Here is a 27,621-nt window from a genome sequence, read left to right as displayed (position 1 = left end):
ATGTAGGGAGAAACTCACGGTTTGTTGAAGCAAACCTGCTAGCAAGCAGGTTAGGTTCACGGAGTATGTTACCCGGGTAACTGACTCAGATTTATGCTGAACTGGCTTTGTGAAACCGAAAAAACAAAGTTTCCCTCATCTCAGGGTTAACTAACTCAAGGTTTTCACTAAACCTGCTTTGTGAAACGGACCCCAGATATTGATACTAATATGGTATATAGTATGATTGAGTAGTATTGATATCAATATGGAATAGATTATGATAATATAATATATGGTATGATTGTGCGATATTGATATCAATAGGGAATAGATTATGATTGTGTGATATTAATGTGATATATAGTATGATTGTGTGATATTGATGTGATAGTATGATTATGTAATATTGATATTAATATAATATATAGTATGATTGTGTGATATTGACATCAATATGGAATAGATTATGATTGTGATATTGATATGAATATATTGTATGATTGTGTAATATTGATATTACACAATCCATTTATATAATTTACATGACGACAAGAACTACTGTCTGTGCAGTGTGTTTTGATTTACAGTGATGTTTTTTTTGTTTCGTTTTGATTTGTTTTTATGTTTTAATTTAATTTTAATTAATTTTTATTTAATTTTTTGTTATGATGCATTATTATAATTGTATGCATGTGTCGGACCCCAGGAAGAATAGCGGCAGCATTTGCTGCAGCTAATGGGGATCCTAATAAACTAAACTAAACTAAACTAAACTCCTTCCAGAGGAGACTTGGACGAGGAGAGCCAAGGAAAACTCACTCTTTGACTTCTCTGTCTGCTGCAGTGAAAATGACCATATCACCATGTTTACTTGGTCTAGTTGGATTAATTATATAATAACAATCTTAACAACACACACAGAGGGAAAGTCTTCTCTCTCTGCTCAGGTAGACATTACTACACTGTAGCACTGTACATAGACTATAGTTAACCATAGTTAAGTGGTGTATATTGCTACTTTATCCATCAAAATGCATTCAGGTTCAGATTTGATCGGGTTTATTCCCGATCTGTCTGCTGTTTGCTGTTGTAGTTGTTCTTACTCTGTAAATTAAACAGACAAAACAAATGCAAGTAGTTATACTCCACACAGTACATAGATTGATAATAAACTTTAATTTCAAGTTAAGATGGATGGCTGTGGAACATAGAAAACACACATTTCATTATAAACATATGCATTCCGAAGGAGTTGAACTGGTTGAGAGCAGCTAACATGAGTCTGTGGATGAAAGCAACAGAGCAGTGAAGCTACACTTCAGCTGCTGTTGTGGGGATTTAAGTCTCTCACTTCCATGATTCTTTACACTGCTGAAGAGTTGAAGTGTCGACTCTTTGTCCCTTTTGGTACCACAGGTGTTCCTTGATGCTAAGATTCTGGATGATGGAATAACCATTTCAAATAAAGATCTTCATTTTGTCTATTTCACTTATGGCTAGAGCCAATTGGACCAAAGAAAAACAAAAGTATTTGGAAAACATGACATAACATTTAATTTAAATTGTACAATAAATTCATTATTCAAATGCAGACCTTTTCCCCAGACTACTTTGGTGAACATGTGTGTGGGGGGGATGGATCCGGGCTAGACTGCTGTCATACAATGTATCAGGGTTCACAAACGCACAGTCTCTGATCAGAACATAACATAACATGTGTTACCATTGAATGCAGTGCTGCCACTGGTGGCTGGAAGATATGTCATGGGGAGTACCTTTGTTCAGTAGTATAGTTGTAATATAACTTCCGGGCACCAGTGGCAGCACTGAGCAGCACTCTGTGCACTCAAATTAATGTGCCTGTTGAGACATTTCAGTTGTCAACATGACAAGTCAGAGTTGAGATATTTCTAAAAAAAAATATTCTGAAACTAATTTCATGAGCTGCTCCGTCACTGAAATATCTCGGTCACAAAGACGGCGAACCAGGATCATACACAAACCTCACTAGAGCTTCATGGTTTGGGCTTTGATGGACACTTTGTTTCACTATGATCTTAATGCCTCATGAAAGACTTTGCAACCCTGAACAAAGGGGACACAGTAAATACTTTTCAGTACAAGGTGAACATGATTATGGTAAATGTATTCAACATCAGAGATTATGGTAAATGTATTAAACATCAGCACAATATAGTGGCTATCTGCAGCTTTAATGAAGAAAAAAAGTTCAAAACCCATACGTAAAACCTCACAACATGAGCATCACATTTACAGTAAATGGTGCAGAGTAAGTAAGAGTGCATCCTCAGAGTCTCAGAAGTACATATTAACAGCTGGGTAGATGATAAACAAGTCAAACCCACACCCACAAATAAACTTGACAATGTTTATTAGCAATATTTGAAGAAAGTTGTCATTTTTGTTAAATCTTATATAGTTCTTTTTGTCATTTTATTATTTTTCCTTTTCACATGAACTGCACAAGATAGACCCACAAGGAAAGATGTCTAGAAAATGTTTAGCACGAGCGCACTGACTTGTTGGATTGTTTTTTAAATCTTTTATGAGTTCATTTATTTATTGGCCTGCTTAAAAGCACTGCCACAATACAGGGGGTGGGGAAAGCTACTGTCCATCACTCGCACAAGACAGTCCATTCTAGTGTCCAGTATACATGGGAGGGGGGGTTGTGGGCAGGGCTGCTATAGGTAAATCTCATAGAAATCGTCCAGCTCCTCGTGAAACAAGTCCCATTCATCCTCTGAGTCCGTCACCTCGTCGTCGGTTCCTGCAGCGAGGAGCATGAGAAGCATTTCACTCAGCTCAAATGTCACCATCTCCTCGTCCTCGTTGTCGAAAGAGTCAGTGCTTTCCCGCTCGTCAAAGATGTCCCACAGCGGCGTTCGCCTCGAGTTCTGGGAGGAAAAGAGTTTTGTTGTCAGACAAGAACGCATTCTGGGACAATAACTTCATCTGAAGTGACACTTAGAAAGAGTGGTGTACATATGAAAGCCCAGTTCTGCCAGAAATGCTGACAAAGATAAAAAATGATACTTACAGTCAAAATTATGATACAAATGTGAATCTTAAATGCACAATGTGGCATTGGGCCGTTAGGCTGCAGATTGCAACCAACTCAACAGCCCTGCCTCCCTCCTCCCTGACCAAGGCTGTGTTGATATGAGCTGCCCGCTGCAATACCTTTGAAACGCCGTTCACCTCGCTCAGAGGCCTTCTTATTGCAACGCTACTGCGGGAGCAACTCAAGTCAGACAACAACTGGTGGAACCACCGTTTTGCACTTCCTTGCATTTGAACAAACGTGTCATCTACGGCGGTTTCAGGTCACGTAAAGACGTGAAAAGCGTTCTCTTTTGTCCGTTCTGGGCCACTGTAGAAAGATGGTGGTGCAACACAGCAGACTCTGTGAAGAGCACCTGCAACCTATGTAGATAAGAAGGGCTGGATGGTTTCAGTTGATTATACACAGATGAAACATAGTTATGATTATAAGAGGATTCAATAAGTATTCTATTCAATTCCTGCCCACCTAAATCCTACACATTAGCCCTTTAATAATAAACATTTATGACACGAGTCAGCGAGTTGTGTGGGAGTGCAACATGACGAAGCATAAACTGGACAAAGCAGATGGAACTTGGTCTCCATGGCATAGAAAAAGAAAAAGGCATCCAGCTGTATCAGCCTCAACCAGAGAGAACTCCTCAAGATGTTGCACCGACCGGGCAGTTAGCCTACATACTCTCTAAGCTGAGGTCAGTGCAAGCAGCACGGATGTCTTCAACAGCAACACCTTGAGGAGCAGCAGCCCAGAGGCTCACTGGGACTCTTCCCCAAGGCCTCAAGTACCAATGGCACTGCAGGGAGGAAGCACACACCCTCACAAGAGGGAGACGGCTCTCTCTCCAAATCCCTCTTGGCAAAAAGAATGGCTGCTGCATACACATGAACAGTGGCATGAGCCACACCACTATACACCAAACACTGCAAAAAGGAGAGAATAGACCCAACTGCACACGACAGGGGATCTAACCTCTTTTCCTCACACCAGTGCTGGAACCCTGACCACTTGTCTTGTAATAAGCAATGGTGCATCCCGCTCGAGCAGCCTCCCTCAGCCTGACCCTCTCAGGAGCCAAGCCTGGAGAGGGTGGCCCTGAGTGGGCAGCCTGCCTAGTGTCCCCATCTCCTGAGACATTTACATTTACATTTAGGTCATTTAGCAGACGCTTTTGTCCAAAGCGACTTACAATAAGTACATTTGTCAAAAGAAGGAAACAAAGAAACCACAACGTATCATTGCCGATAAAGTAAGAGCTAAAAATAGAACAAGTGTTAGGAATAGAACAAGTAGTACCTTAAGAGCAACAGTGCTATGATATGTTAGTGGGTCATGCTATGTAGAGTCGAGGTGAAGTCTGAACAGGTGAGTCTTGAGCCTTTTTCGGAAGATGGCAAGTGACTCTGCTGTCCTGACATTGGTCGGGAGTTCGTTCCACCACTGAGGCGCCAGAACAGAGAAGAGTCTGGACTTTGCTGAGCGACATTTGGTTGATTTCAGCGATGGTGGTACCAGCCGGCCAGCTGAAGTAGAGGAGCGAAGTGCTCGCTTCGGGGCATGAGGTTTGACCAGTGTTTGAAGGTAGATGGGTGCCGTTCCATTGATGGCCCTGAAGGCCAGTGTCATCGTCTTGAATTGGATGTGTGCTGCAACAGGGAGCCAGTGGAGGTCACGGAGGAGGGGTTCACATGGGAGAATTTGGGTAGATTGAAGATAAGGCGTGCTGCAGCGTTCTGGATACGCTGCAATGGTTTAATCGCAGAGGCCAGGAGAGAGTTATTAATAATAATAATAATAATAATGGATTGGATTTGTATGGCGCTTTTTTCCAGGAGACTCAAAGCGCTCTGACAGGGTACCAGGTTCCATTCATTCACACACAGTCATACCGGTGGTGGTAAACTACCACAGTAGCCACAGCTGCCCTGGGGCAGACTGACAGAAGCGTGGCTGCCATTCAGCGCCTACGGCCCCTCCGACCCCCACCTCAAACATACAGCAGTCATACACATTCACACAAGGCAAGCTGGGTGAAGTGTCTTGCCCAAGGACACAACGACCATGACACAGTGACAGGGCGGGGATCGAACCGCCGACCCTCCGAACATTGGCCAACCCGCTCTACCAACTGAGCCACAGTCGCCCCCGAAGTTGCAGTAGTCAAGGCGGGAGATGACCAGTGCTTGGACCAGGAGTTGCGTTGCATCCTTTGTGAGGAAGGTCCGAATCCTGCGGATATTGTAGAGGGCAAATCTGCAGGATCGGGCCACAGCAGTGATGTTGGGGGTGCAGGATAGTTGGTCATCAAGGATTACACCCAGGTTCCTCGCAGTTGACGACGGCAATACTGTGATGCCCTCGACAGTGACCGACAGGTCCATGCAAGGGCAGTCTTTCCCTGGGATGAAGAGGAGTTCGGTTTTATTCAGGTTAAGCTTGAGGTGATGTGCAGTTGTCCAGACAGAGGCAGACAGAGCACTCAGAACATTCCAGTGCCGGGACACCATCATCTGGGTCCTTTATGCATACCACATCACCAAGTTTTGACATGAGAATTCCATAATGACCAAAACATTGCTCATGACTCACTCGTTATTCTCCCAGGAGTGTCTAGTACGGCTGAGCCAGAACACCTCTGCATCCCAGATCTGAATGTGGAGAATGTTCGGAAACATGTTCCAAGGCCACCCAACCACCGGCTCTTACCCAAACTCAAAAAGGGCAGCGAATGAATTTGGCCCCGTCTGTTGACATAGGCCACTACGATGCAGTTGTTGTTCCTCACCAACATGTGCATTCCCAGTATCAGGGGCCTGAAGTGTTGGAGGGCCGTGAACACTGCCTGTAGCTAAGGGAGGTTAATGTGTCAGTCCTCCATACTCATGCCATGCTGTCAGGGGTGGTAACCAATCATACACAGCCTGCAGCAGGGCCGTCTTTCTGTGGTCGGAAACAGTGGCCCGCAACCTGTATATGTGGAGCTTACTCCACCTGGGCAGTAAGCTGCTCCATCCATTCTGTGAAATCAGCAAATCATTTTACAGTAGCTCACGCTCCACGTCCACACATCTGCTGAAGGTGCGGGGGGCCAGGGTGTGGCCGAACAACAGTGTGTGAACTTGTGGGTTTTCCCCTGGAAGGTGAAACACTAGATAATCCTGTGATTCGAAGTCAACTGGACCTGATAGTATTCAGTTGTTGACAGTTGGAGACCAATTGCCTTGCTAAAGCAGTTCCAGTTACTGCTTGATGGTTAACTTACGGAACACCTAGTAGGCAAAACACCGGTTTATGATGCGAAGATCCAACATGGAAATCTTGTGTCTTCTTGGACACCGGGCACTACGTGGAGTTAAACAATTTCTGTCTGTTGGGAGGACAGACACCTATTTGTAACAGCTTGGATCTCTGCGAACAGCTGATCAGTTAGAGGGTGAGCAAACAGCCGTGGGGTGTCTTAGACCTCAGAGCCAGCAGACCTTCCATAAATGTAAGGCCAGCCCATCAGACAGCGACGCAGCAGGAAACAACGTCCTGGAATGCGGCGGTTAGCGTCCAACCCCCCGTTTCCTGCATGGAGGTCGTCGAGGGAAAACATGGCCGAGATGAGAGGTCCATGAACGAATTACCAGCTGACACCATGTTTCTCTCCAGTCTGCTCATTCTTCCTCTCCCTGTCAGAACTGGCTTTTACATCCACATCACCACAATAGTGTTGAGCAACTATCAAAATATCAAAATTTTTGGCCTAAAAAATAATAGAAGCAATCAACATGAAAGCATTCAAACAGAATTGATTTGATCAGGGGAGATATTCAAAGTTACTACAAGGAGCTTCAACGTTGTGGAGATTTTATTTGTCGACAGTCCCTATTAGCAGAAGCTGCAGTGTCCCTTTCAAACTTCTCATTTTACTGCAGCAGGATTGGAAAGTATTCTGGACGCAGTCCTAATTCTGGTTGTCCTGTACCTTCTCTTCAACGGCCCAGGAAGTGGTCCTGGTCCTCCAGCGGCATGGTTTGGGCTCCCAGTGGGGACCAGTGTGCTCCTGGCTGGAGGAGGAGCTGCTGCTGTCGGATGAGGACCTCTCCACCAGCCAAGGCGGCAGCTAAGCAGGATGTGGGTCTATCCACAATGGGCTGGTTGCTGCCGTAGGCCCTGCTAGAGTCTAGACTGAGGGACCTCCTCAGGAACCTGCACAATTTCATCCAATTTTGCTGGAATTGGATCCAGCGTCACCGATAACAAGAATCAAAGTCAAGAAAAATACCTTTTTTTTCCTCCTTTAGATAACAACATCCCCAGTCTTATTGTACAGCTATTTAACAGTAAATGTTTTTAGATATAAAATCCAATCCAATCCAACCAATAATATCACATCTGTCCATCTATCAATCAAACTTTTAGTGATAAGCAGTGTTGGGCAAGTTACTCTAAAAAAGTAACTAGTTAAAGTACTAGTTACTTCTCCCAGAAAGTAACTAAAGTAGTTACTGAGTTACAACTTAGTAACTAGTTACTTTGGAAAGTAACAGCGTTACTTTCAAATAATTTTTAAATACTGATGTGTCAAATAATTTGGACCCCATCTCCATCCCTCTTTGACGGAACTTAAAATACATGTGTGCGTTCAATTATTTATGATAAATCTGAGTATTATAATGAAATGGATACTCAATACATTACAAACAGAAATCCACAGTGCACTAAACAATTTTAACGTTGCTGTGGGAATGTGAGACTGGCATCCAATAAAATGTGATGGACTATTGTAGATATGATAATATCAATATATCTTTTGGAACTTTTGATATTTATTGCACCTCAACAGGTCAAAACTAAGCAAAATTAAATTATGCTTGTTTAGCAATGTACCAAAAATAAATAATAAATATATTTACTCTTTGTAGTGTAAATAAGGGGGGAAAAAACAGTAGACATACTGTACGTATGTTTTTATTTGGCACACCTAAGACTGTGAGACCACATTGATTTGATTTATTAGATACAAATTCGGCAGGTTATTCAAATATAAACCATTTGAATTGGTATATGTATTTTTGTTGTATTTTCGTTTATATTTATTGAGGCAACAGGTTACAGGATAATCAGAGCAGAGTGTAATGTGTGACAGTGGGGCGGAAAGTTCGTGTCACTCCAGTTGTTGCGGGGACAGTAAAAAATGCGAGGCTTCCCCCCGTCTCGTCAAGAACGTCAACCGTTTGTCAGCTTAATTACAGCCTCCCGAGTGGAGCTGAGCGAGCGGGCATTGAAAGCACACAGCAGCATTTGTAGTCAACACGAGCGGAGCTGAGCGAGGAAGTGGCCACGAGCGGTAGCGGATTATGCAGAGAGTGGCATTGTTATTAAAAAAGTACCGGTCTGGTCACGCTTCGGTCACGCCAACACCACGAGTCTGAACCCCAAGCCCAATCCCGCTGTGTCCTACACAGTCATCAGCAGTATGTTCAGTCATAAAACGGCTCGATTATTACTATTATTATTATTATTATCATCCCATCCATTCTGTGATCGGTGATCGGAGCATCCCTATGCAGCAATGTATCAGTACAGGAGATAAAACAGCTTCAACTTCCATTTCACTGCACCTGTAAGACTGACCACATAGAATCAGGCACTATTCTCTCTGATGGTTTGGTTTTACACCTGAAGGTCGGAGAGACTGTTTCATGAAATGAGTTCCTCGTAGTTCCTAACAAAAGCAGTGATGTGAGACACTTAGATCCTGCATGACACAACTCCTATCATTTCTCAGTTCATCTATGATTTGTGTTGTTGTGATGTTGACATTTTAGGCGAGAAATAAGCTATGCAGTTGCTGAATCTGTCTTTATTTTAGATTGACAATGGTCAGTTTAAAAGATTTTCGAGAGCTTGCGGACGGCGGCGCTGTCTCTCGAAACTCGCCGCTCCACGACGGCATTGCACAGCTTCTTACATAGACAATGAATGGGAACATTCCCTCCGCTATGAACTCAGGCAGGGCGCCGTTTAGTTTCCCGGTGTGTCCGGGACTTCCACAACAAAGCAGCAATAGTGTTTATTACAGCCACGAATGATGAAACATTATCGGTGTAAATGCAGCGGGTGCCGGTCGGATTTCTCTCTCACCCCGACTGCAGAACGTTCCCGATCCCAAACTGCTCGGCGATCGCTCGCCACAATCCCCCCCCCCCCCCCCCCCCCCCCCCGCTGATGCCGCAGCCTCAGCCAGAATCTCACTCTGAACTCACGTGAGAGCCCTGCTCCATACCTGAACTGCTCAGGGCAACAAACGTCTTCTCCGCTTGTAGTTTCAAACGCGGAAGTGAGTCGGGATGAGACGTGGACAGGAGCAGGAGAGTGAGCAAGGATTGGATCGGAAGATTTAGCCAATAGTAGCCATGCGGACCGGATGGCTACTATTGGCTAAAGTTTGGCTCAAGTGCAAAATCGTAGACTAGAGCTTAAAGGTGCTATTGGCAACATTGGTAACATCCAGTCACTAGATGTCACACTCGCACCCCCCTTCCATCGCATTCACGTCACAACACAGCTGTTATATTTTGTGGTAGGATTTCTTTTTGCAACACGTAGCTATACATTTTGGTTACTTGTGCGGTAGTGTTTCAAAATTTCCATTTTTCCGTTTTTTCCACACCAACTGGCAACCCCAAAGACTCTTGACCCCTGTTTACAGAGATACCACGTGATACCAACGTCGTTATTCTATTGGCTCACAAGCCTTGCTAGAAGCCACAGGTCACATCTACACAGAAGTAAACAAAACATTCATTACGGGCCGTCAAAATTGTTTAAAATGATTAATTCACTATAAAAAAAAAATGTTTTCACGAGAAGTGATACTTTGATTCTGCACCTTTCTAAAAGCTCTGGGATGTATTATTTAAAATATTAGTTTAAAAATGTTATCACTCTGTTGGATGTGGAGAGTAGAAAGTGTAAGAACTGCAGAGCTGAGGCTGCTGCAGTTGAGGAGGCCTGTAACTGTTGTTATTAGCACCTTTTGAAATCGTGACAATGTATTGTTAGACATACTTGGTGGTTAAATGAAAGAATTTTAGGCGAGGTTGAACTGTTACCCGATTTCTGCCGTTTGATCCGGTCTGTCTTCGCTGGGGTTGAGCTTCCTCCAGCCGTCCATCAGGAAAGACGTGCTTGTAGAAGCAATTTGACCCGAAAGGACATGTTCCACGACCCTCGTCAAAGTATCGACATGGTTTATTCCTGAAAAAGACAAAAAGAAAACCGGCGAATACAAGCAGCAAGTTAAGATCGTCTCAGTGGTTCAGTGCACAAAAGCACACCAGAGGCATCAAGCAACACTATTGATCTCCGGGTGATAAAACAAAGAACACCACATGCTTTTTAAAAAAGACAAAAGAGTCAGACAGAATTGTGTCCGTTTCTCTGTGCAGTTAGTAGAAATACGGCTTCAGTGCAGCAGATATTGTTTTAGATTTGTCTTTTCTCAATAGGAATGATCCGTTTACCCCATGCCATCCTTGTATTTCTGGATGAGTTTCTGCTTGTCGTCCTTATCCTCCACCCAGTACTCACTTGGAATGACAAAGTTGGATGTGATTCGACATTCTGGGCAAGACCTGTGAAGAAGACAAAAGTGGTGGAAAGAACCCTAGAATACTTTCGTTGGGTGGATGTCGTGTTAAAGATTGTGTGGTCACTGGTATTGGGCCAGTGTGGTGTCTCAACCACAACACATGAGAAAGCATTAACATACGGCCACAAATGTTAATGCTCAGAGCTGGGGCCGGCCTCCTCCGTCAGACGGGCCCCGGCCCCAAGCTTGGGAAAGGAAGGTGAACACTATGAGTTTGCCAATGCTAGATAGATAAGCTAATGTCATTAGCAAACTAACATTCCAACAATCATCCCATCAACCTTGATATCCAAGCTGACAGATCTTGGCCTCTGCAGCGCTATGTGTAGGTGGATATATGGTTTTATGACAGAACGGCCTCAGGTAGTAAAGGTTGGCAGCATGTATTCAAATACATCCGTGCTGAACACAGGTGCTCCACAAGGATGCCGTCTCAGCCCCTTGCTTTACAGTTTGTACACATATGACTGTGTAGCAAAACATCCCACTAATCATATTGTCAAGTTTGCAGATGATACTACAGTGATTGGGCTAATCAAAAACAATAATGAGGCTGCGTATAGGGATGAAGTGGGGAATCTGGCAATATGGTGTGCAAAAAACAACTTGTCCCTTAATGTGGGAAAAACAAAGGAGCTCATCATCGATTTTAGATGTAAGGCAACTCCTAAAGCCCCACTACATATTAATAGCTCCCCTGTGGAAATTGAGCACAGCTTCAAGTTCTTGGGCATCCATATCGCTGACTCTCTCACCTGGTCCTTACATGTTGCAAATATTACAAAGAAAGCACCACAGAGACAGTATTTGTTTGGCATGTCCACAGCAACGCTCCTCAATTTAATTGGTCCACCATAGAGAATATTTTAACTGGCAGTATACTGGTATGGTTTGGCAACATCACTGCACATGACTACAAACTCCTGATGAGAACTGTTAAGACTGCATCCAAAATCATAGGCTCACCACTACCCCAGTTGAAGGACATGTACTCCACCCGTTGCATGAAGAAAGCCTCTCAGTCATGAGAGACTCAAGCCACCCGGCTCACAATCTCTTTGAGCACCTTCCGTCAGGGAGGACGAGGTTACGGTGTATTGGGGCCCGGACCTCTCGTCTGAGGGATAGTTACTATCCCCAGGCGATCAGACTGTTCAATAGTAGCACCTAACTGTTGTTCTATGCTGGTCTCTGTGGAGTCTCTGTCTTGCTCTTAGTCTTACTTTTAGCCCCGTTTTATTGTTATTACTTGTAGTACTTTTTATTCTTTTATTTATTTTAAATTGTCCTGACAGAGGTTTTTAGGATGTATATGCTCATATTTATTTACTTATTATCTTATTATTCAAGCTGGTATGACAAATGTTTACTTTTTAGCTATTTTTTGGGACTGAGAGAGAGCCAAGGGCAAAAAGCATTTCATTGCAATTTTTGGTACACTGTACTCTATTTTGCACATGACTAAATAAACTTGATTCAGTTTTAACTATAAGGATGACATCAGGCTTTGTGCATTTTTAATGTTAGTTTGCTAATAGGTAGCTAACGTTAGCAGAGGTTAGTAGTTATTTGCTTTGATGTACCAAGTAAGTTTTGCAGTTTTTTTTCTAAATTTTTATATACGTAATACAATGTGTCAATACATTTTAGAGAGTTTGAGTTGTTTTTTTCCCCCCAACTACAGCTACAAACGTTCCCAAAATGAATTAGGTTTAAAGGTCACTCATTCAACCACAAGCTTGAACATGATTTCTGGACACCCTTTCACAAATACATTCACCTGTGATCCAAAGTGTGGACTGCTGAGGGTACATGACACAGCACTGTTAAGCATCATAAGCTGTTTATGCAAGAGCCAAGGTGGAAAATGTAGGCGTTATTTGGTGTATTCAACATCACCTTTCAGTGCTCAAGGATATAACATTCAGCACCGCATTCACAATTATTACATAAAAAACAACAACATGCAGGGCACCGGAGAACAGAGAAGATGTCTGAATTGTGGGCAGGTTTGAGGAATAGGGGAGTCTATAATTGTCATAGCCGGGAGATGGGCGATGCAGCTGTGGAAGCCAGCTGTCACATTGCTAACCAAATAGAATCAGCGTCAAAGCAAGTCTCTCAGGGTGTGTTTGTGATGCTGAATGAGGCAGAAATTGTGCATCCTGACAACAAGGGATAAATGGCAAAAAGAATTTCAGATCTCGCAACTTGAAACATGGCGGCTGTGGCTCAGAGATCGGTGGTTGGATTCACGGCTCCTCAAGTCCACATGCTGAAGTGTCATGCAAGATACTGAACCCCAAATTGCCCCCGAAGGATGTGCTTGAATGAGGGCGCACTCACACTAGGGCCAGTCCCCCACGCTTTGCACTCACACTGCTCCGAGACCAACCAGGCCTCGGCTCGGTTGCCTCTTGTACGTCATAACGTCATAATAAGACACACACATGGCTTTACGTTGTTTTCAAGAGTCGCCGTCTCAAAGTCAACAAGAGACAACACAGAGAACATGACTTTACAGACAAGTCGTGTCTGCACATATTTTAGTCAACAATCGGCCTCTGGATCGGTGCATGTGAGCGCCAGCGAGCGGCTCTTGGACACAGCACAGTGCAGCTGTTTTGTTATTTATTATAAAAAGGAACGAGTGTTGCACTATGTCCCGGTCCAGTTCTGCTCTGCTACCACTCACACCATGATTCTGAAGCCCAAGCCCGACTCAGAATGCATACACAGTCATCAACGGATGGGGGGGGCGGGGGGGTCCAGAGTTGAACACTGAGTGATAATGAGTGGGACAGCTTATCGATCATGGAGCTCCATCAAGGATACAGGAAGCTGCCGTGACAACTTTCAGAGAGACAGAACAGACTGCACATGGAGGGAGTATTTCATCGTTTATCATCTTCATCAGATTTATCATCTTTGAGTTCAAGTTACTGGACTGGATCACCTCAGTCAGTTGGACAGAAACATCCCTGTGTCTGACATACCACGCTGAAGAAAGGGGGTTAACCCGAGTAGTGTTGAGTCAAGTGATAGTCAGTAACATTTAGCCATAGTGTGATGGAGCCCTGCTCAACCCTACTTTGCCATGTATTATTAGTGACTCACTTGATGATTTTGCTCTCAAACTGCTTGGCACTCCTCCACTTGCGAATGCACTTCAGACAGTAGCAGTGGCTGCAGTTGGACAGGATGCCAAAACGCCGCTCACTCGGGTTGGCCTTCTCAAACACCACTTCCATACACACACCGCACATCATGTCTTTGCTGCGTTGGATGGCAAACGAAATCTCCATGTCCTTCTCATGGGCCTCGATGCATGCCTAGGAAACCAACACATAATAGCACAGATCATGTATGAGAAGAAATGCAGTCTGCCAGCTAACAGAAAGTGTTCACCACATGACTTCAGGTCTGACAAGAGTCGCATCCACTCCTTAACTTCGCCAAAGGAGACCAGTGTTCTGAAACAGCTCTGCTCCTGTATCAAGTTTTGTTTAAGAGCCACTATGTCTTCCAACAAGGCACTGCGCTGGCTAATCAAATGTATGCTAGCATGTGCACTCTTAGTACATTACTTTGTAATGTTACTCTCCCATTGTTAAGGTATTACAAACTGTTGTGCCATGTTTGGGTGTTGCAAACCTTCAAACTGGACTTCCTGGATCATATCTCACAAGTTCCTGATAAGGCTGACACTTGTAAAGGCATCGTTAAAATGTGAGGAAAGAAAGTAATATTTGATCCGCCTACATCCGATATTCACATCTGCTGTTTGTGTGCATTATGCCTTGTACTACAAGGACACGCTCCTAAAATGCATGGACTTGACATGACCGATCTGATCCACTGCAGTGATCCCCACACAGACTTGGACTTGAAACGAGAGCTTTACTGACTTAACTTACTTACCAGCACTGCTGTTGAAGTGACTGTTGACAGCAAAAGTATCGATACTTTTGCAAGTAATTTTGAGTATCGATTATTTATCGAGTATTGATTTCTTTGACAACCCTCGTTGTAGGGGATGTGAGTGTAATCTAATTGTAACACTCCTCCTAATTTCTTTTTCACATAGTATTTATTAAGTATTTTAAGATTTATAACATGAGGGGAGTTTTACAGCCTTTTATGAAAGTGTTTGTCCAAGCACATTATTGGGGGTGTGGGGGGGGAGACGACGACACTACACATTCATCAATCAATAAACTACGCTCAAGTTGTTTTCTTTGTTGAGAGGAAATGGCAGAAACTACTGAGTCACATAATCACAACACCACATTACCATAGTGAAATATTGTGTGGAAGCTAGAGGTGTCCTGAGGCAATCCCTACTGGAACAAAGACTTGAAGAAGACTTGAGGTGCGTTAGTGCTCTGTAACCCCATCTACACCAATAGTTTTCAGCTCCATGGGAAAAACTCTCTTAAAAAGATAAATGTCATTGTAACCAGGAAAACAACGGGTCACCAGCGTATCAGCAGTTACCAATTTGCTTTTAAATCCATATTCTGGGAAGAGTGGGTTGGTAAACGTACACCCCAGCATGCTCCGGTTGTTTCTGGATCCCCTACCTTAGTGTGCTCGGATCGCTGGGCTTTGTCGGTGGGGTGGAGCACCTGGAGGCCGCACATGTCACACACGTCACCATGGAGATAGGCACAGTTGATTCCGTAGCGACACTCTCCAACAGCTGCGTACGGACAGAGCTGCTTCCTCAGCTCTTTGTTGGCCTGTGGTGTCTCACTGTCAAACTCCTCAATGAGAGGGACGGAGCTCTCTACTGCCGCTGGCTCCGCTGGACACAGAAATATGTTGACATTTACTTTGTGACACGTTCATGACCAAACTCAAACTTGAATGAATTCATGCCTTCCCTTGCCAATGAGGAGAAGCCAATCAGAGAACACTGCCCTTTACAGTTCAGGCAGGTCTCAAAATGCAGCCTAACCAACATTTCAACTTAAAGGGTACATTTATTTGTTTGTTTGTGTAACTGATTAATGGGGGAAAGTATTTTGGAAATAGTATTGAGGAATGACGCTGTAGCAGCGGAACAAGCTACAGTTCTATGCACAAAAAGCACTTGTTGCCAGTGATGGGCTCCAGTTATTACAAATGTGTAACATTATGGAACGGACCCGACAGAGAAATAAAACATGTGTTACCTTTCGCTAGTATCCAAGGAGAGTCTCAGTCTCAGTTAAATGTTCAGCCATGGCAAGACAATATTTTATTTATCACTGAGCTACACTTTCTGGACTCAAACACATCAGACTGCTCGGCCGACACTCCTGGTTCCACCATTGTCTTCAGACTTCTCCTTCCATAGTGTTGTGAGACACTCTAACAATTAGCAAAAACTTTAAAAAGTCAAGTCAAGTCACAATTTATTTATAAAGCACATTTAAAACAACCTCAGTTGACCAAAGTGCTGTACACTTGCAAAAGCACAACAGAGTTAATTACAACACTACAACAAACAATTAAAACAACTAAAACAACACAAGGGATAGTAGTCAATTTAAAACAAGTTTAGATTAAAAAGAGAGTAAAAAAGAGAGAGAGAGAAGGAAAGTAAGAGAGAGAGCCAAGATTGCTTGCTTTAGCTGGGAGTGAATGCCTAGGAGAAAAGATAAGTTTTTAGGAGTGTTTTAAAATGTTCAACAGACTGTGCAGGTCTAACATGGAGAGGTAGGCTGTTCCACAGCTTAGGAGCAGCGACTGAGAAGGCTCTATCTCCACGAGTGGAGAGTCTGGACCTGGGTACTGCCAGGAGCAGCTGGTTGGATGACCTTAGTGCCCTAGCATTGGTGTGTAACTGTAAAAGCTCAGATAAATAAGGTGGTGCTAGACCATTCATACATTTAAAAGCAATTAATAAAATGTTAAACTGAATTCTAAAATGAATAGGCAGCCAGTGCAAAGATGCAAGGACAGGAGTAATGTGCTCGTGTTTTTTCTTTCCAGTCAGCAGGCGGGCAGCCGCATTTTGAACAACCTGCAAGCGGCGCAGTGCTTTCTGGTCAAGGCCAACAAACAACGAATTACAATAATCTAAACGAGATGTAATAAAGGTGTGAATTAATCTCTCAAATATATTTCTTGGGAGATAGAATTTTGCTTTTGCCAACAGCCTTAGTTGGAAAAAGCCTGTCTTGGCTATGGAGGATATCTGTTTGTCAAACCTAAAGTCATTCTCTAAAATGACACCAAGGTTCCTTGCAAAAGGATGACAGTAAAACTTAAGGGAGCCAATGGCGCTATCACATCCATCAAGCAGATTTTGTTGCCCAAATAAAATGATTTCAGTTTTGTTTTTGTTCAAAGACAGAAAATTAACTTCCATCCAAGTTTGGATATCTTTGAGGCAGTCTAGTAGAGCCTGAACAGAGGCTCGCCCATTTATCTTTAGGGGTAGATTAGGGTTGTCAAAAGTATCGAAACTCAAAAAAGTATTGATACAAAAATGTTGTATCCGGATACGATACTCATTTTCAAAAGTATCGAGGCAACATATATATCGAGAAAAGGAGGGGGCCCAAGACAGAACCTTGGGGCACTCCACAACTAAGAGGGGAAGTGGCCGAAGAATGCGGGCCCAGCTGGACAGAGAAGCTCCGGTCTGAGAGGTTGGACTGAAACCACTTCAAAACAGTGCCCCTAATGCCCACACAGGTGTTCAAACATGACAGAAACATTTTATGATCCACTGTATCAAAGGCAGCAGTCAGATCTAAAAGGACCAGGACAGCAGAGTTACCAGAGTCAGCTGTCAAAAGAAGGTTATTAAAAAATGTTAAAAGCGCTGTTTCTGTGCTGTTTCCAGAAAGAAAAGGAAGCTTGGAGATGGGCCTAAAGTTTGATAGAACTGTTTGATCAAGGTTATGCTTTTTGATGAGGGGCTGGACCACAGCATGTTTTAAAGCAGCTGGAACACAGCCGGTCATCAAAGATAAATTCATCAGGTCCCTAACACAGGGGCCAATAATATGGAAAAAAGGCGCTTATAGAGGATTTAAATGGCAGTGCCAAATTGCCCCAAGAGAACATTGCAGCCGCAATGGGTGCTGTCTGCATTCAGTTGAGCTGCTATGCATTTTCAAACCACATGACAATGTATGAACCTTAAATTCCACAGTGAAATCTATATGGCATCATTGGTGTCATTCACCCTGTTCAGTCTGCTACAAACCAAACAAACCAGAGGAGCAAATTATCACACAATTCAAATCCTTTGGGAGGTCTTGGTCTGGTTGGTTTGAGTTGGAATGAAAGCGTTCAGTATAGATTAGAAGCTTTCCAGCCTGACTCTGTACTTCTTCTTGGCCGCTGTGATCAGGCCAGGGGGCGTTAGAGAGGAGGACAGTCCGAGTCTTTAGTGGAGCAAGTTCATCCAGAATACTGTGAAGCTCATTGTTGAAGTGAGAAACCAGGTCATCCAGAGTAGATAGACTGATATGGCTGCTATTTGAGAGAGCAGATTAATCAATGTTCTTGATATTCCAGAAGGTGATGTGAATTCTGGAAATTGGCATTAAAAGCCACCAGTTTATGGTCGGATATGGACAGATCAGATGCAGCACATCGAAGGGGGGTTATACCAGAACAGCAGACGAGATCGCAGTATGGCCTTTGATATGAGTAGGAAGTCAGTGAATTGTTGTCATCCAAAACTATCAAGACATAATGTAAAATCCCTTGTGAGTGCGTTTATAGCGTTTTCCATGCGCATTTTAGGAACCAAACAATATATCACCCAAAATATTAGCCGAGACAGTTCAATTTAGTTCTGCTTCCAAATCTCACTCCAAGTAAGGCCTTGCAACAAACAAAAGAATAAACAATCTCTGAAATGGCAATGATTTGTTTGTGTTTCTTCCAGCCAAGTAATCCACTGTCTGTCCAACAACATCAAAATAAGATCAAGGGATCTCCCAAAAAGAAAGCAGCTCCACTCTGGTCCAATGCAAGCAGACTTTTAACTTGAGTATCGGGCTGGCAGCTCGTCTTCATGCCCGTGCTTTACATAAAAAATTAAAAGCATTGGAGAAAAAACATTAAAACAGGCCAATAAGATGAAATAAAAATGGTAAAAATAAATAAAAACAACAATTTCAAGGAATAGAAATTACAGTGCAGTAAGAAGTTCATAGATGTTTACTGAAAGGCAGCCGCAAACAGAAAAGTCTTCGGTCTTGATTTAAAAGAGCTGAGATTTGCAGCAGACCTTGTTCCAGATATGTGGTGCATAAAAACTGAACGCAATACTTATGGGAGATCGCCAAAAAACGCGCCGCAAATTTTTCGTGCACCGCAATTGTAAAGACACAAATACATGAATGACTCCATTTTTTTAATTTGCATGTGACGCTGTGACACGAAAGTCAATCAGTGATAAGATTCTCGTCATGTCGTTACTGAATCAGAAATGGAGACAAAACATATTGTAGCGGTGTGTGTTCTCCCAGAGCTCTATGATAGAGCACATAAGTCCCGTTTGGTCTCTGTAGTAAACCGGCTCTACGTATGGTACAAAAAAGGTTGCTGCAGTATTATATATGTCTCGATGATTTTATTTGAAGTGTTTATGGATCAGCTTAAGTTATTTTAGCTACATTAGGTAGGTACTTCTGCATAATTTCTATCTGTTTATTGCAATTGAATGTCAACAATGTTGTTGGAGTTTGGCTCATAGTGCTGTAGTAAACCAGCCAATGTGAGTCTTCATCCTCTGGATGATGTTATTCACCCAGACAGGACGCCGTCTTGTTTCCCGGCATATCTCGAACTTCTATTACAATGGAGGCGAGTCTGTTCCACAAGACAGATGAGTGATGGAAACACTTCAAAGAATTATGCCAAAGTGAATTTCCCTTTAGTTACCCAACACTTGCTAAGTTCCCATGGGACAAATTCAAGTTTGTATGGTTAAGTTCAAGTGTGAGTATCAATATCACTCACCCCGTCCACAATACGGCTGTCCTGGAACAAACTCGGCAGCGTTGACCCAGTCTTGTGCCCCTGAACCAGGAGTTGGCCCACTGGGTTCTGGGTCTGGTGAGCTGGCCAGTGAGACAGAGGAGAGTGGCAGCGTCTGGTGGGTTGGTAACTCCTCGTTCTTTGATGGTTTACAGTGCTCAAACCTGAAGAAGCACACAGGAGCAGGAGTGTTACAGACAAACGAGCTGTCCCACAGCACGAACACAGGGAGGAGAATACACAGCTGTTAGTTCGAATACAGAAGAACTAACAATGAAAAACTCAAAGACACCCAGCAGCGCCGCGCACAGGCAGCCCTGTTCACGCATTCTGTTTAGTGTGAACAAACTTCTCCTAGAGTCAATTTTCCTAATCCTATTAGAATTTCATTCCATATTTTTTTCAATATTCAAATTATATTCAAATTTGTCATGCTCAAATTCAGCCTATTATTAACATTAACTACACTATACAGGCTTATACGTTGCCAATACCGTTATTATCGGCAATGCGGGTGTTTTACTTCCTGTCCACTAGAGGGCGTTACAACAACCTCACCAATAATGTTGAGTAATAATTAAGAAAGTAAAACAACCACACTGCCGTTCTCCTGGGTATCTGTTTCCCCGTTGCCATGGCTACGCCCTCCTCCTCTCACCGTCAGCTCTACTTTCTCATTCTCACGTACATCCTGCTGTTGGTGTCGTTCCAGATGAATCAGCCGATGGAGACGCGGGTCGATCTAGCTAGCAGTAAGCATGAATGCATCTTTGTCATGACGTCATTGCTTCTAGAGCTCCTTCCATATCTTTGTTTCATCTCACCGACTGGCCGCATGGTTACCTCCGTGTGTGTGTGAGATCTGTGTGTGTGTGTGTGTGTGTGTGTGTGTGGGTGTGTGATCTCTGTCTGTGTTATCTCCGTGTGTGTTTGTAAGATCTCCGTGTCTTATCTCCGTGTGTGTGTGTGAGAACTCCGAGTGTGTGTGTGTGGGATCTCAGTGTGTGTGTGTGGGATCTCAGTGTGTGTTATCTCCGTGTGTGTGTGTGTGTGTGTGTGTGTGTGTGTGTGTGAGATCTCTGTGTGCGTGTGTGTGATCTCCGTGTGTGTGTTATCTGTGTGTGTGTTATCTGTGTGTGTGTGTTATCTGTGTGTGTGTGTGTTATCTGTGTGTGTGTGTTATCTGTGTGTGTGTTATCTGTGTGTGTGCGTGCAACGCCATCAGTCCTTCGGGCATTTGATTTTGGGCCGAGCCTTTTTTTTTATACTAATGGTACTAGTGTTAGTAATGGTATTAGTCATGTTACCTATTCAGTGTTTCCCACAGATTGAATGGACTTAACTAGCGGCTCTAATGATAGGCCTTAACAGGAGGGCAGCAGCACGTATTATAAGGGGAAATCCTCGCGGCTGGTTTGGCTCATCAACGTTCTGTTTTCCCCGGTCGCCATGGCAAGGCGTCCCCCGCCCCTACCCCCCCTCAGCTGCGCGAGTTTGACAGTGCGTGCGCATATGTCAAAACCAAAATACCAACATAATAAACTAATAGTATAAAGCAGCCATCCCCAATTAGTGGCCGGCCCGTGCGGACCCAGTGACACTATGCAATAACCTGCCATAAGGTGAAATAAAGAGTTTGGTAAAGTTGGAACTATATTCACAGATTCAGGATCAATAAATCTGAAGTGAAACGTTTTCAAACACAAATGATGCCTCTTTCCCACCGTCATATCATAGACTACGAGCTACAAGGACCGAAACCCCGTTTTTTTTTTTTTTTTTTACAAAAATCAGCCGTCCTCCGAGCTGGACAGAGAACATTGATCTCTTTGCGCAGCCGGCAGCCGGGCGAGTGCGCAGGGACCGTCTGCAAATTGCAAGACAAAAGCAAAACGGCAAACAAATATCATTAACTCCACTCTTATACAATATTTGTTTCCTCTTGTGCACCACTTGCTGTAGTGCTGTTGTTTTTGGTTGTTGATCAAGATATTCTCCAGGGGCATTCAAATAAATAAATCGTTGATATTGGGCTTATTTTCTTTCAAGTGTACATTTTGCATGCCCCTGGATCCCCCTAGAAGATTGCAAGCTCCCCCACCATAGTCTCCAAAAATCCTGTGGGAAACACTGCTATTGGTACACAAAACTGGTAGACCAGCCCCTTAGTCATGATTGATCCTGGTCTGGACCAATTACAACCGAGGGCCGATGCCCGACAGTGTACAAGCATGGTCACAAAAAAGTTTGTTTTCATTCATAGGCTTCATTGTCTTTCCATTGATACCTGGTGGGCCGGTCTCGGCTGAAAATGCCCGGGCCGATTTATGGTCCCAGTCCAGTCCTGTGTGTGTGTGTTATCTCCGTGTGTGTGTGTGTGTGAGATCTCTGTGTGTGTGTGTGTGTGTGTGTGTGTGTGTGTGTATTTTATCTCTGTGTTATTTTCCATATTAAAAATAGGGACAGCAAAGCGAGCAGCCCAAAATAAATGGTATAAATCAGGGCTTGACATGCTCAGGACAAGTAAACTCGGCGAGCACAAAAAAGCCACCATGCATGGTGGTGTGTACTAAGATTGTTGGACCAACTGTAACCTGCTTGCAGGAGTAAAAAAAAAATACTTTTGAAAAGCTAAACATCTTTTCATGTCATGGCTTTCATTTTTAAGATAATATAAGATAAGATAATACTTTATTAGTCACACAACGGGGAAATGTGTGGTGTTTACAGCAGAGAGAGAATAATAAATAAGTAAACATGCTAGCAGTATAAACAATGTTACGTGACAACATAAAATAAATATACACTATAAACAAACAAACAATATACAAACAAAAGGATCACAGGAGCGCTGCTGGTGTTCCTCAAACCACTGGTGCTCTTGCTAAGGGTAACTTAATCAAAAAGAAAAAAAATACAGGCACTAAATAGGAACCGGTTCCTAACCTCCGGTTCCAGAACCGGAGAAGCTGTTGGAATTGCAATCCTTTTTTTTCGGTTCTTAAACGTCCGCACTAGTTTGTTTGTTTTACTCCGCTCGCACTTGTTTGTTTGTATTACACTGCCCGGCGTGCAGAGACTCTGCGCCAGTTTGTTTGTTACTCCGCTCGTACTACTTTGTTTGTATTACTCCGCCCGGCGTGCGGAGACTCCGCAATAGAACGAAGAACGTCACTCACTCAACATGGATGGCAGAAGAAGACGCCGCTCGAAAGTCTGGCTTCATTTTAATTTGAACAAAGATGGATTAGCACAGTGCAACAGTGGAAAACTACGCGCTACTTAGTAACACATTACTGTAGTCGGACTACTTTTTTCAGTAACGAGTAGTCTAACGCGCTACTATTGCCAAACCAGTAGTCAGATTAGAGTTACTTATCCAAATACATGGTGCGTTACTATTTTTGTCAGTAAAAAAAAAGATCTGGTTTCTTCTTGGGTCTCAGGGTGGTGATGTATGTTAGCCGACACCTTCACGGACGGTCACGTGTAGTCGGCTATACCGGCAGAAACGTAAACAATGGAGGGGGAGAGATACGCATTTTCCAGCTGGAAATACAAGCATTATTTCGACTTCATCTCAGCAAAAGATGGCAACATAAAGGTTCGTTGTACACTCTGTGTTAACAACAAAGTGTTGTCTACTTTCAAGAATACAACGTCAAACTTGAAAAAACATTTAGAGTCACAGCATGGCACAACCACATTAAAAGAGCAGGTCCCGCCCGGTGACGGTGAAAAGGCGCAGCGTGTGAATAAACAAGACGAGTTCTCGATTTCACGGAGCTCCTGCTAACTCAGTCTGTGCTGAAATGCGAGCGGAGTCTCTCTTGAGTGTTTAGTGGAGAAATGTCTCGCTGCTTGCTGGCCCCGCCCCCTCCCTTCATCATCACGCTGCTCATACTTGAGGACTGTGCTCATTTGTTTCATAAAACCAATCCTTGCTGCTCTAATGCTGGTTCAATATTCATAAAATGTTCATTCATGATGTTACTGCCATTACAATATGCAAACAATTATTTAAGTTAAGTGAAGTCAAGAAAGACTGTCTTTATTTTTTTATATAAAAACATGTATTTTCTATCAGGACATAGTTTTCAAGTGCAACTTAAAATGGATACATTGTTGATGTTACTGTTAAAAAAGCACATCAATAAAGTGAGTATTGGCAAAATCGGTAGTCGGCAGCTGTTGAATGTAACTAATAAAGTAACTTGTAATCTAACTTAGTTACTTTTAAAATCAAGTAGTCAGTAACTTAACTAACTTACTTTTTAAAGGAGTAGTCAGTAGTCAGTAGTCAGATTACTTTTTCAAAGTAACTGTGGCAACACTGGACCTGTTGACCTGCACCTCAAAGAATCAGAATCGAGAATCGTTTAGAACAGGAATCGAAACAGAGGATCGGGATCGGAATCGGTAAAATCCGAACGATGCCCAACCCTACTTTTGAGGCCCCGATCTCCCGACCGAGGAGCAGGAGAGCCAGTTAACGTTGGCAGCACAGTCCTGCTTTTCAACTCACTAAGATAATTATTCGGCAAAATGTCAATTATAACACCATCATTATGTGTTCAACTGTAATCTTTTAAAATGTTGTTTTTGGTTAATAAATCTAGATGTTTTCAGAGCAATATAAAATTAATTTAGAGCAGAAATTAAGAACTGTTAAACTTCTAACACTAGCTCATCTGAAAGTGAAAAGCTAAAATGAATGAAAGCTAAATATAACAATAACAAAAAAATCGTTAATTAATAGGCCTACCCGTTTCATTTGATATTGGGCAAGTAAAACATCTCAGCTACTTGCCCAAAATATTGTTACAGTAAAAACCACATAGACAAGGCTTCATGTGCGTTAACTCACGAGTCCATGTGTTTGAGACACTACGGTTGCCGTTGTGGGTGAGAAGGTTGTCTGATGATGTGTAAAGGGTGCTTAAATGGAACTGATCCCCTGGTAACGAATACAGTAGAGCGTTATAGTCATGTAAGAATGAGGTTTGAATCAAAATCACAATTCTAAGAGATCCTGTCCGTTTAGAGAAGCCAGGAAACAAGTCAAGGCCATAGCAACAATGCAGGCCATGGCAGCATTTCCACACATACAGCCAATCTCCATCAGAACACGCTGTGAACCAGTCGGTTCCCAGAGAGCCAGTGGGAGCACTGGGCGAGCAGGGAGAGGGGAGGGCTGCTGGAGCTATGCATAATTAGATGAGAGGAGAGTGCTGCAGCAACAATCTGGGGGAGGGGGGGTCTCAGGGAAAGGGAGCAGGAGGGAAACAGAGAGCGTTATGCAATTGCCATGCAGGCTGCAGTGCACTTTGTCTGGCCCTGGGGGCTGCAGAAGAGAGAGGGAGAGAGACACAGACACAGAGTGAGAGAGCGAGACAGAGCCCATCACAATAAACAGAGCCCAGGGAATTCAACCATAATAAACCCCCAGTGAGAGCCTTTCTCTGGGTGCACAGCCCCACCGGACAACACACATAATGAACACACCCTCCTCACTGCCGCTCCATCACAAGGATGGGGGAATGTGACCTAACAACAACAACAGCAGCAGCAGCAGGAGGAGTACCACCACCAGCAGCAGCTGATCAGTGCTATAAACACCAAACCAAAAGCTTCCTACAGGCAATAAACAGCCTATCAAAGAAGAAATATCAAGTGTGTGAGTGACTAATGTGCCGCTGCTGTGATCCGTAACTATGGGGATGCTCCCGAAGCCAGACATAGAGCAGACACTGTCTGTACAAGCTGGCTGCTGCTGTCTGGGTACATTCAAGCTTGGCAACAGACTGGGAGTCTAATCTGCTTCTCAAAAGGACCAGACCGCAGCATGTCTGAGTCCAGTTACTACAAATACATACTGCTCAGCATCTCTTTTAGGAAGCACCTGGTTAAAATTAATTTCAGTCACTGGTTACAGGTTCAAATGTGTTTAGAAAGAAAATGTACCACATTTAGCTACATTTAGTTAAGGAAATTTAATATGCTGTCTCTTGGGTATAAAATTGTTCAAATATGTAATGTGCTTATTATTTTTTAATTAAATTTTAATAGTTTAAAGTCCCTGGTTCCAATCTCTCATATGCAATTATTTGCTGGTTCTCTTGGTCTTCTTTGAGTTTTGGACTGTTAGTTGGAAAATAAGACACTGAAATATTTAAACTTGGGATCTAAGAAATTGTGCATTCATAAAAAGGTTCTCACATTTTATAAATAAAACAATTAATGATGACAGTATTTTGCAGATGAATCGATCCTTAGTTACAGGCCAGCAGTATGGTTCCGAAAGATAAAGACACTTCCATTCATCATATTTAGATGCAGACCAGATGTATGTATATCTCATTAGCAGGAGTTTGAAAAAATAAAAATAAAACAGCACATTTTTCCCAAAAGAATATTCCCAAAAATTGTGGGTTGAGTGGCCATTCCCCATGCATTTACTAAAACTTATCATCTTAACAAAGACGTATGGTGAGAGAACCAGAAGAAGGAACATTGACTAGCTCCACCATCACTCAAGACCAAACTTAAAACCACATATTATGGTACACAATTCCATCCTGCAGCACAATGCTAAAAGAAGCCACGGACGAGTGATTCTCGTTTCTCCTTGAATGGACATGGACATGCCACAGACCAACAACATGTTGACATCACGAAGCAGAAGTCTCAGGTGTCCGATCCACTTGAGGAACAGGCGTAAAACACTGACAAGCCTTGCCAGCAAAGTTGCTGTGCTGTCATTTGGCTGAGAGCATGGCCGGTTTTAGAAAGGAAGTTATAATGCAGCTCAACTGGGAAGCCTGTTTCGGCAGTGGCAGCTGACTTTAAACATGCCAGTTGGTTACGAACACAAACCAAGCCTTTTGATTGCATCTGCATTTGAGTCGTTTGTTGCATGTGTAACTTAAGAGTGCAGTTGTCACTTTACCTGCAACGGTCCCCAAACACACAGTTGCCCTTCTGAAAGAATTTGCAAGTCATAGCTGCAGGGTTGCTGGTGGTCAGGTCGTGGGAATACCTACAGTTGCCTCCTTCTTTGCATAAACCATGCATGAAATATCTGAAAATAAGAAGAAAAATAAAAAAAGTTAAATTCTATAAAATATTAAGAGACGATGAGTCTACTGATGTTGGGAATTTAACATTTGTTCATTTTCATTTTCTGAGTTGTAAAGTTGTAAGCGAAGTGTAAAAGGCAGCTCGAGACAACGGTGTGTCCATGTCATCTTTCACTTTCATATTGTAACACAACCAGGCTAACACAGCACAGCCATAACAAACAATGGACGCGTAACGTTAGCTCACGTCTGGCTGTGACAGGTGCTATGGCCTCATAGTCATATGGCCTCGTAGTCATAGCAGGTTGCTTTAAAGTCACCAAGCAGCCAAACTAGCTGATTTCAACGTCGGCTAGACTGAAAGTCAAACGGAACCGAGTGCCTGTAAACAGCTAACAGCTAGTCAACGTTAACGTAACGGGACGTATCGCTGTTGTGTAACAGTCCAACATTATGATCTGGCATTAATGCTAGCCGAGTTAATAGTTGAAAATGGAGCTAGGAGGTTGTCCGCTAAGCTACCACGGCAGTGTGCTGTGAGACCATAACAACACAGGAGAGCTAGCTAGTCGACAGCTGAGCTGAGCCTCGGAAGACGCTGTTGTCAGCCACTCGCCAGCCGCCGCATAACCGCCATTCTGCTGTCAAACGATGGACGATATAATTATCTTCGATAGCTTAACAGTCCTTTGTCTTGTCTCACCTGCAGGTTACGTGTTTGGTCCAACCTCCTGTTATCGACGAAGCCACAGTAGACGCTGCTGCTGCCTCCGCCATTGCTGTTTATGTTGCGAAGCTCCGGATCTTCCGGACAGTTTCGGTCTCGCTCGGGAACTTTCGCC

The 27,621-nt window shown here is 43.2% G+C and overlaps 1 protein-coding gene across 2 annotated transcripts; it reads right to left on the bottom strand.

Moving 5' to 3' along the window:
- Positions 1-2,544: 2,544 nt before the first annotated feature.
- Positions 2,545-27,621, bottom strand: mkrn1 (makorin, ring finger protein, 1). 2 transcript variants are annotated; one of them, XM_084038529.1, is made up of 8 exons: positions 27,483-27,621; positions 26,650-26,781; positions 19,683-19,864; positions 15,293-15,516; positions 13,827-14,041; positions 10,582-10,692; positions 10,171-10,315; positions 2,545-2,900 (listed from the first exon to the last, which is right to left on the bottom strand). In XM_084038529.1, the coding sequence occupies exons 1-8, from the start codon at positions 27,554-27,556 to the stop codon at positions 2,688-2,690; spliced, it is 1,296 nt and encodes a 431-aa protein (XP_083894655.1). In that variant the 5' UTR covers positions 27,557-27,621; the 3' UTR covers positions 2,545-2,687. The 2 variants fall into 2 exon arrangements, with proteins under 2 accessions (XP_083894655.1, XP_083894656.1); XM_084038530.1 differs by lacking the exon at positions 26,650-26,781 and having other exon boundaries at positions 27,483-27,582.

The sequence above is a fragment of the Eutrigla gurnardus genome (genome assembly GCF_963514095.1).
Source record: "Eutrigla gurnardus genome assembly, chromosome: 21".
NCBI classification, from domain to species: Eukaryota; Metazoa; Chordata; class Actinopteri; order Perciformes; family Triglidae; genus Eutrigla; species Eutrigla gurnardus.
The sequence above is the reverse complement of the archived record's forward strand: the minus strand, read 5'-3'. Positions and strand labels throughout refer to the sequence as shown.

Bases quoted from the DNA above. Each gene is read 5' to 3' on its own strand.
- mkrn1 (XM_084038529.1), bottom strand. From the start codon at position 27,556: ATGGCGGAGGCAGCAGCAGCGTCTACTGTGGCTTCGTCGATAACAGGA. The intron at 26,782-27,482 runs GTGAGACAAGAC...TCTTATTTTCAG, and splicing joins ACCAAACACGTAACCTGCAG to ATATTTCATGCATGGTTTAT. The intron at 15,517-19,682 runs GTGAGTGATATT...TTCTGTGTCCAG, and splicing joins ACAGCCGTATTGTGGACGGG to CGGAGCCAGCGGCAGTAGAG.